This window comes from Kryptolebias marmoratus, linkage group LG9 (genome assembly GCF_001649575.2).
Source record: "Kryptolebias marmoratus isolate JLee-2015 linkage group LG9, ASM164957v2, whole genome shotgun sequence".
Taxonomy (NCBI): domain Eukaryota; kingdom Metazoa; phylum Chordata; class Actinopteri; order Cyprinodontiformes; family Rivulidae; genus Kryptolebias; species Kryptolebias marmoratus.
The window spans coordinates 3,000,175-3,009,234 of record NC_051438.1 but is presented as its reverse complement, the minus strand read 5'-3'; the positions used below and the strand labels follow the sequence as shown (position 1 = coordinate 3,009,234).

Below are 9,060 nucleotides of genomic sequence, written 5' to 3'. Positions count from 1 at the left end.
AAATTACAATAACTGAGTATTTGTGACATTGTATGATAAAGTACATGCACTATTGGGCTCATCTTACCCACTAAAAAAATTTATTTCGTTAGTCCTCAGCATTGTTTATATAGCCCTGCGCCTCTAAGTATACTGTAGCAAGATGGCGCCGCTTTCGCCGCTTCTCGGCCCGAGCCTTTAAAGTGGCGTGTCATGTCTATTCATATAAGTCATTGGCCACCACGCTTAGTCTGTGAGATTCCTGAGAGCTGATTGGCTTAGAGATGAAGAAGTCCTTCCCTCCTCCTTCTGGTTTCCGTTCTCTCTTACGAATGTCAGAATGGATTAAACCAAATATGATCCGGGCAGGCGGGGGGGGGACGACGACTCTATGTGTCGGTTTTACTTTCACATTTTTATCCAAACGGGAAAGAAAGCAGTAGAAGATCATAAATCTGTACTTCCTAGCACTTACTTCCTGTTGTGTACAGTGTTTGTTTTTCAGATTTGGTGTCCTCTGTAAACCGGTGTGGACCGACCCATCATTGTCTGACCCCTCTGTGTTCCGTAACTCCCTGGAAAAATGATGTAACTTTTACCGGCCGGCTTTTTTTTCCCCGACCAGTTCAAGTTTGCTCAACCCGGGCAGTAAGAGGAACATTACCCCGACATTCAGTAATTTAACAGCTCAGTTCGTAAGAGAGCCAGGGGCGGCGGAACCGCTTCAGCAAATCATGAATTCAGCTCGTCGATGTTCTCTTTTATTCAGCCAGATGTGTGCCTGTTCGCGGGGCGGACATACGGTCCGGACGCCGTGTTCCCCGGCGACAACAGCGGGTTCGGGCCCAGCGGCAGCTCGGGCCTGTCACACCGGGACCGGAGGAGGGGGGACAGGTACCCAGCTGAAACCCGGTGGAGCTCCAGGTAACTCTTCAGTTTTGTTCCCCGTTAACCCCTCGGTTCGGTGTTTCCGGTTCTGTTCGTGACTCATCAGCAGTTCACAGAACCTGATGCTTACTTCACCTATGTTGGGAGTTTTAGTTGTATTTAAATTCCGGAGCTTTGGTTTGTGTTCACGTTTAAAACATAACCCCTTATATGTATATGTATATGTATATGTATATTCATATGTAAAACCTTTTTGAATCTCTCCAGGTGTTGCCTTTCTCGGGTTGTGATGTTTTGTCAAAGTGTGGCTGAACTGAATGACACTTTTAGTCATTAAAGAACACTTCAGTTTGTGTGATTCATTACTTTCAGCTGTAAATATGCAGCTCAGACATCCTGCTGTCTTTGTGTTCCCGCGTGACACCTTTTACCACCTTTTAGAGAGCATATTTTGGAATTATGTACTATCAGAGACAGAAACCAGCTGAGTCCTGCAGCTTGTCCTGCTAAAACCTGCCTGACGCCAGAAGGGCCGTGGCTGGTCATGTCTGCACTGTTAGCAAAATATCATATGAACCAGTTGTTATTTCAGGTTTCAGGTTTGCACAGTGACTGCATTGCTACTCCTTGTCACCAGAGGGCGCTGCTGTGATCAGACAGTTTCTAATGAAACAGAGGAGGTGAACGGTCCAACTTTAAGGCCACAAAGGATGAATAAGGCAGGGCCTAGTTATTATCTGACCTGCTGATGGGGCCTTTGAGTCAGATTTTAATGGCTTATTAAAACTATTTGATCCTAAAGTAGGACTGCCCTATAAATGTGACTGATCTACTTAAGTCAGTGCATTAACTAGATTAATAATGTCAGGGAGTGCCATGCATCAGAAAGGTGCCCAGCCTGAATGGCATCATAAAATACAGTCAAATATGTTCCCAGTAAGACAGGAGGAACAAGACAAAACATGACTCGTGTGCTTTTGTAGGCTTAGCTGAGCAAATGGGTTACTGTATAGCAAACATACAGGACCTCTTTACCACTGAAGCAGTGTGATATATCCATTTTATCAAAGCTTACAGTTATGAATCAGCTGGCCCTCAGTTTCAGCAGCAGTAGCAGGTCGATCATCATGTCCAGATGAGACACTGAGGACGTGAGACAAGGTGAGCTCCCGACCAACTGACCGACCAACCAGGAGAGGAGGAAGTGGGACAGAGAAATTCAGATCATATTTAATATCTTCTCTATACCATGGGGAAAATGTGCTGATCCAGACTCAGTCTGAGTGTGATGTCACATGGGATGTCCTTTTCAAGGTTTGACCAAAACGGCTACAGCTGCAACATAAGATGATTCTAAGCTGAAACTCTGGCATGAAAGGAGGAGGGTGATGTGCATTTGAAATGCCAGGCCTTGAATGAAGTCAGTTTCTCTTCGGATGGTGAACGTTACAGCCCATCCTCTCTGGATGTGGACAGTCCTCCTGTAAGACTCAGGAGGTCAGCGGTTCTGTGCATAGCTCAGGTTCTGTTTGCCGTCACATGTTTCGGAACAATCACTCCTTCAGTCGGGATCCCGTGCAGCTGAATTTTCAGCTATTCAGCCATGCGTCATGTGACCGAGCCGCCTCCTCGGTCCTGCTCCACAGCTCCGTGTCCCGAGTGTGTGGACCAGACCCACTGGGACCGGACCAGCAAAAGACAGGGGGTTTTGGGTTTGGTTCTGTGTGATTTGTCCACGGTTGGTGTGAGTATCTGTTTGTGTAGTCGGTCTTCTTTATACTGACTGAGTCCTGGTGTGGTAGTAGCTGAGTCATTAACAAGGCATACTCTGAGCAAGAACTCGCTCATGACATCATTTCAAAGGTGGGACCAAACCTAACTAACTCCAACTCTGCTCATTTTGAGATAATTTTAGTTTAAAACTAAAATTATTTAGCCCTGCAGTAGAGTAGCGCTTGAGGTCACTGAAATGTGCGTGCATGGAGCGTAATACACGCTCATGGTGGACTTTAAATTTGACGCCATAGAGAGGGGCCCTTTTTAGGTACACTTTAAAAATGTAGCAGCATTGTGATTGCCTTCACACTGACGGAGGTTTTACAAATTTGCCATGTTCAGTGAGTCCCTGTGATGGACTCGTGACCTGTCCAGGATGTCCCCCGCCTCTGCTACAGTGACTGCTGGAGACAGGCACCAGCTGCCTGCAACTGGAAAAGTGGGCAAAGAAAATGGATGGAAATATTATCAATTAATTAATTTTTACTTTTTTATGCAATAATTCTAGTATTTCTGTATTTGTTGATAAATAATTTGATTTCCATTTAAATCATAGTTTGCTTGTGGAAAAATAAAATGTGGAATTTCTCATCATCTCAGCTGAAAGAGATTTAATCTATCCTTACATTTAATTATTATTATTATTATTAATAATAATAATAATAATAATTTTTTGCAGTTTCCACAAATGTACAGTTTGTGTGGTCTAAAACTAAAGCAAGCAAACTGGTGATTAAAACTCTGTCCCATTTGTTTCTGTCGGCCTGGATGGGACATCTCACTGGTTCTGATCCAAACCTTCATGTTCACTGACCACACCTGTCCTGTTCTGTGTGTCTTCTCCACCAGTTTGTCCAATGGGCAACGGCAGCAGCAGCAGGTTGTTTGGTACCATGACCCAGGTGCTGAACAGTGCACCTCTAGCCCAACCCGACCCGTACTTCAAGGAGAGCCCAGACCAGGACTTGGATGAGGACCCAGCAGAGGTGGACCCAGACCAACTGCTCAGAGAGTGCAAGGAGGCTTTGCAGAGGCGTCCGGCCCGACCACACCGGGATCTGGTCCATCCCAGGGGCATGGTTCCTTACAGTCATAAGCACAACCCGACCATCCGTGTCATGCAGTGGAACATCTTGGCCCAAGGTACCAACGACAGCTCTGTTCAGATGTGTGTGTTCTGGGACTTTGAATGTCTTTAACACGAGTGTGTGTGTTTGCACTTGTCTTTGTTGCACTGAGGGGACTGTAGCCTGACAGCACACCAAATGTTTTGTAGGGTCCAAAATCCCTGTCCTTAACAGGGTAATGTAGATTCAGTGAAAAGGTCAGATCAGGTCTCTAAAAATAATCAAAGCCATTGGTGTGTGCTTAGATAAATAAAGGGGAGGAAGCTCTGCTGAAATAGATGCACTGATGGTGCTAGGGATTATTTTGGGCCACTTTTTGGTTTGGTTCTATGTGTATTAGGGCTACATAATATATCTTTCCATCCATCTTCTATCACTTATCCATGGTCAGGTTGCATGAGCAGCAGGTCCAGGAGAGAAAAGAGAAGTCTCATTCTCCTCTTAATATATTTCAAATAAATTGTAATCACATTATCAGTGAGCCTAATATCAATATTGCAAAGGACTTCAATAAATCATAGTTGGTTATGTTCAAGTGTCATGCATTTATGCTCTGCATGCTAATAGTTCCACATTTTTATAGAATAAGATTACCTACCTTCAGCTGTTTTTTATTCATACCACTTAGTTGTAGGGCCTTTTGTTGACCCATCCAAACTTTTTTGAGATGTTGCCGTAATACAATTCCAAATTTCCTTTTTTTTCCTAAAGATATAGGGTTGTAATTTTTTTGTTTGATGTGTTAATTGTCATGTATTTTATTACTATGTGACTAAATGAGTTTATAAGACTTGCAAATCATTGCATTGAGTTTTATTTAAGTTTTACATAATGTCCCAATATTTTCAAATTTGGAGTATTATGATGATGGTTGACTTTTGTCACTGTAGCAGATGAAACAGATATTTTTTGATTTATGAACAATTATTTATGAATCTAGCATAATACTCACCTATGAAACGTATTGCTACAAGCTTTGAAGTGCAGATTTTAATAATTTTCAAAATTGATGGAAAACATTGGACCCCTTTGACGACTTTAGGTTGTTTTCTCCTCTATGGCCCGCTGCCATTCTAACAGTATATAAGATTCCCACGTAGCTCCTCGCAAAATGGAGGCATAAATTCTGATCTTGTTGGTGTACCAGCCTCTAGTGGGATGAGACAGTACTGCAGAAACACACATTAAGAACACACACTGTTTTTTGTTTTGGTGGGATTGTACAGGCCTGTGACCAGACCATGTCTGTAAATGTGATTCTTTTCAACATGTATTTTGTTTTTGCATAGATCTTTTTTTTGTTTGTTTTAATTTTCCCCAATTTTGTGTTTGTGTTTGTAGCTCTCGGTGAGGGAAAGGACGGCTTCATCCGCTGCCCTCTGGAAGCTCTCAGCTGGCCTGAGAGGAAGTACCTGATCCTGGAGGAGATCCTCACCTACCTGCCCGACATCTTGTGTCTACAGGAAGTGGACCACTACTACGACACGTTCCAGCCAATCTTGGCCAGTTTAGGTTATCATGGCAGCTTCCTGGCCAAGCCCTGGTCTCCCTGTCTGGATGTGGAACAGAACAACGGCCCAGATGGCTGTGCTCTGTTCTACCGACGCTCGCGTTTCAGCCTTCTCAGCACATCCAATCTGCGGCTGTCTGCCATGATGGTCCCTACAAATCAAGTAGCCATCATTCAGACCTTCATGTGCCAGGTGACGGGTCGGTGGCTTTGTGTCGCTGTCACGCATCTGAAAGCTCGCAGTGGCTGGGAGCGGCTGCGAAGCGCGCAGGGCGCTGACCTGCTGCAGAACCTGAGAGGTATTACATCCCAAAGCCGCTGCCGGAGCAAGGAACCACTGGGCACCATTCCTTTAGTTGTTTGTGGGGACTTTAACGCAGAGCCCTCAGAGGATGTGTACAGACGCTTTAACTCCTCCCCTTTAGGTCTGAACTCTGTGTATAAGCTGCTGAGCTCAGACGGACAAATGGAGCCGGCCTACACCACGTGGAAGATCCGCCCCTCTGGAGAGAGCTGCAGCACACTGGACTACATCTGGTATACCCATGATGCTTTGAGTGTGGAGAGCCTACTAGACATTCCCACTGAGGAGCAGATCGGACCGAACCGCCTGCCCTCCTACCACTACCCCTCAGATCATTTATCTCTGCTGTGTGACATCAGTTTCAAGGAGGAGCCTCATAGGCTGATGTAGACAGCCAATCACAGATGGCTGTGGTAGGATCCACATGGGCTCATCACAAAGACTAGGGGTCTGCAACCTATGGCTCTGGGGCCATATGCGCAGCAGCTCTTTGTCGCTTTGACCAAAAATAACATAAAAATGAATATTTTTCTTCACATCCACATCAGAAGACCTTGTTTTAGCAGCTCTCCTGTCCAATTTTAAGTAAATCTACAAATGAAATTTTAGCAACAGGATGATACTTATATTACACGGAGAAAGACAGATCGATTAGTTTATGCTAGTAGTTAGTCAGTCTGTTGGCCGCTTCCAGCCACAGAACATGATCTTTGAAATCCTGAGGAAAACTCCAATTTTTAAAGCTGTGGGGAAAAGACTAAGGTTCAAGTCAGTATTTTGATTAATTGAAATAAAACCTACATAAATAAATGTGCTTTGTTATTTTAAAGTATGACACTTATTATTAATTTGTCACAAATACAGACAGGAATCCCAAAGACTTTCATAGTTCAGCGTTTAAATTTTCTCAGTGGGAAAATGGACAAAAACAATTATTTTTCACAAGAGTTTGGCCTTTTTCTGTCCTGTCAACTTTTTATTACTGATCTTTAATGTCATAATATAACAAACAATAAATTTTTTACATGTAATATTTATATAGACACTTAAATGATTAATATTTATTTAGATAAAGATGCCTTTTTTAAAATGTATTTATTAGCTGCAGACCCCTGACCCAGAGGACTGCGGGAGGAGCCACATTGGCTCATTCAGGACCAGAGTGGACATAAACAGATGCTGTTAGAGCATCAGACTCTCAGGCAGATCAACTGACTTAGATTTTATCAAGTCCCGATAAAAGACTTTATTTTCAGTTACAAAGTCGACATATCAAAATACATTTTCCTGTGCTCCTAAATTTATCTGCAGGGAGGGGTCACACTTTGGAGACGCACTTTCTTCCTCTTCATTAACCTTTTCTGTCACCTTCAGCTGAAATGGCAGCTTCTTTGGTTTGTCTTTGATCTCTGCTGTAATTTATTGAAACAGTTATATTAAATTATTCTTTTTGATCTGTAGAGTTTAAGGTTTTGTGCTATAATGCTATAAGGTTTAAACTGTGGCAGTGTTGTTTCCACGACAACACTTTATGACAAAGGATACTGTATGAATATTAATAAAATTATTATTTTTAATCTTCTTGTCTGTGTAAAATTCCTGGCTGCTTTGTTTATTTTACCACACAAGGACCACCCTAGAAAAAGTACTCTCACGCCTTGAACTTTTCTACATTTTGTCACATTATAGCAACAAACTGGGATTTTATGTGACAGACCAACACAAAGTAATGCATGATTGTGAAGTGGAAAGTAAATGGTATTTAAATAAATATAAATTATTAAAAAGTGATGTAGTTTTTCAAAGCACAGTACTTCTTGTCACTTCATTTAAGTAAGTGTTCTGAGTGTCATACCAAGTAGGTTTTTGGTTTTATAAGATTCTGAGATTCTGTTCAGCTTCACTTTATCTTTCTGACCAAGTTAAACATTTGCTTTAAACAAACTCAGACAGACGTAATGAAGTTTACTCAGTTGCTTTTTAGTGGGACAAAATTTAACAGCTAAATATATCCCATTTAAATATCTAACTTTCATAATACATAACATAATGAATGGATTTTTTTTTAGATCCAAAGTGAAGTTATATAATCACTAAGGTTAGGACATGAACCTTTAAACCAAGTTTGAACATGAAAATAAGTCAGCTGTCAGCAAAAAATGCTATGGGCAGGTGGAGGAAAGTGGTTCTATTAACATTTTTAATGTGAGGGTTAAAAGGCCTGATAAAAAAAATATCACCAAGGTTCTTTACATTAGAACTGGAGGCCAAATTAATGCCATCTAGAGGAAGTGAAAGGTAGCAAAGTTTGTTCCTAAGATGCTGAAGTCCAGAAACCACTACCTTTGTCTTGTCTGGGTTTAAAAGCAGAAAATTAAGAGTCATCCATGTCTTTCAGACATGCTTGTAATCTAAGTAATTGATTAGATTTATCAGGTTTCATGGATAAATTTAACTTTGTATCATCAACATAACAATGAAAATGTATCCCATGCTATCTAATAATTTTACCTAATGAAAGCATATATAAAGTAAAGAGTATTGGTCCAACAACTGAATCCTGACAAACCTTGGTGTATGAAGAAGATCAGTTTTTAACATTTAAAAACTGGGATTTATCAAATATATATGATTTAAACCATTTTAGAGCTGTTCCTGTAATCCCAATATCACATTCAAGCCTCTGTAATAGAATATTGTGATCAACTGTATCAAATGCAGCTCTGAGATCTAACAGGACAAGTATGGACACAAGTCCACTGTCTGAGGCCATGAGGATATCATTAGTAACTTTCACCAGTGCTGTTTCTGTGCTATGATGAGCTCTAAACTCTGACTGAAATTTTTAAAACAGATGGAGCTCTGTTTTTTTTTTTTGTTTTTTTTTGTCATTTCCCTGAGTGTTGCATGGTTTGGCCTCTGGGTGAACTTGCTGGGACATTGGAAGCTGTTTTAAATGTTTTTGACTTAAAAATGATTTTTCTTTCTTAAGAATGATTTCTTCTTTTTCTTTCAGCAGTTTCCTTTTTATGGGTCTCCACAGCGAGTCATCCTCCTCCATCTGACTCTGTCTTCTGTGTCCTCTGTCCTCACTCCAACTACGTCCATGTCCTCTCTAACTGCATCTATACATCTCCTCTTTGTCTTTGTCCTGGCAGCTATATCTTTAACATCCTTCTTCCAATATACCCACTGTCCCTCCTCTGCACATGTCTAAACCATCTCAGTCTGACCTCTCTAACTTTATCTCTCAGTCATACAACCTGTGCTGTACCTATGATGACCTCATTCCTAATCCTATCCATCCTTGTCACTCCCAAGGAGAACTTCAACATCTTCAGCTCTGCCACTTCCAGTTCTGTCTCCTGTCTTTTTGTCAGTCCCACTGTCTCCAAACCATACAACATAGCTGGTCTTTTTTGGAATGATGGGACTCGAGCTTGTTTGGAAATGACCTTTGACCCTCTCCAGATTGA

At 41.6% G+C, this 9,060-nt stretch overlaps 1 protein-coding gene across 5 annotated transcripts in view; it reads left to right on the top strand.

The window, feature by feature from the left end:
• Positions 1–7,166, top strand: part of nocta (nocturnin a) — a 17,187-nt gene extending 10,021 nt beyond the window's left edge. For 2 of the 5 annotated variants that reach the window (XM_037977224.1, XM_037977223.1), the window contains 3 exons: positions 471–903; positions 3,493–3,786; positions 5,112–7,166. In XM_037977224.1, the coding sequence (XP_037833152.1) occupies positions 714–903; positions 3,493–3,786; positions 5,112–5,974 (1,347 nt within the window). In that variant the 5' untranslated portion in view covers positions 471–713 and the 3' untranslated portion in view covers positions 5,975–7,166. Of the gene's footprint in view, positions 1–90; positions 904–3,492; positions 3,787–5,111 lie in introns of those variants that run through there. The other 3 variants (XM_037977225.1, XM_037977226.1, XM_017439173.3) reach the window with 3 other exon arrangements.
• The last annotated feature ends 1,894 nt before the right edge of the window (positions 7,167–9,060 follow it).